The 436-nt window shown below is 60.6% G+C and overlaps 1 protein-coding gene across 1 annotated transcript in view; it reads left to right on the top strand.

Moving 5' to 3' along the window:
• Nucleotides 1-436, top strand: part of CHD6 (chromodomain helicase DNA binding protein 6) — a gene marked incomplete at its 5' end in the record, with an annotated part of 24353 nt that overhangs the window by 17894 nt on the left and 6023 nt on the right. Inside the window, one exon of the mRNA XM_010141624.1 lies at nt 90-300. Within this exon, the coding sequence (XP_010139926.1) occupies nt 90-300 (211 nt within the window). The remainder of the gene's footprint in view (nt 1-89; nt 301-436) is intronic.

Raw genomic sequence — 436 nt, 5'->3', positions numbered from 1 at the left:
GTGGTGAATTGCTGCTGCCCGGGATGGGAGCTTGGGGGCAGCTGCACTGCCGGCCTTGCCAAGAACTCGTGTCCTTTCTCACCTGGCAGGGGCGGAGGAGAAGATCCTGGAAGACTTCCGTAAGACACACAGCCCTGAGGCACCAGACTTCCAGCTGCAGGCCATGATCCAGGCGGCTGGGAAGCTGGTGCTCATTGACAAGCTGCTTCCCAAGCTGATCGCCGGAGGGCACAAGGTGCTCATCTTCTCCCAGATGGTGCGGTGCCTCGACATCCTGGAGGACTATCTCATTCAGAGGCGGTGAGTCCAGCCTTCAGCATTCAGCACAGCTCCTCCACACCACCTCCATCCTGCCCTGTACACGCAGAGTGGGAAGATCCGGGGCTGGGGCTTGGGCCGTTCGGTACCAAAGGATCTGAGGTACAGGGTACCGCTG

This window comes from Buceros rhinoceros, unplaced genomic scaffold (genome assembly GCF_000710305.1).
Source record: "Buceros rhinoceros silvestris isolate BGI_N320 unplaced genomic scaffold, ASM71030v1 scaffold13910, whole genome shotgun sequence".
Classification (NCBI taxonomy): Eukaryota; Metazoa; Chordata; class Aves; order Bucerotiformes; family Bucerotidae; genus Buceros; species Buceros rhinoceros.
The sequence above is the reverse complement of the archived record's forward strand: the minus strand, read 5'-3'. Positions and strand labels throughout refer to the sequence as shown.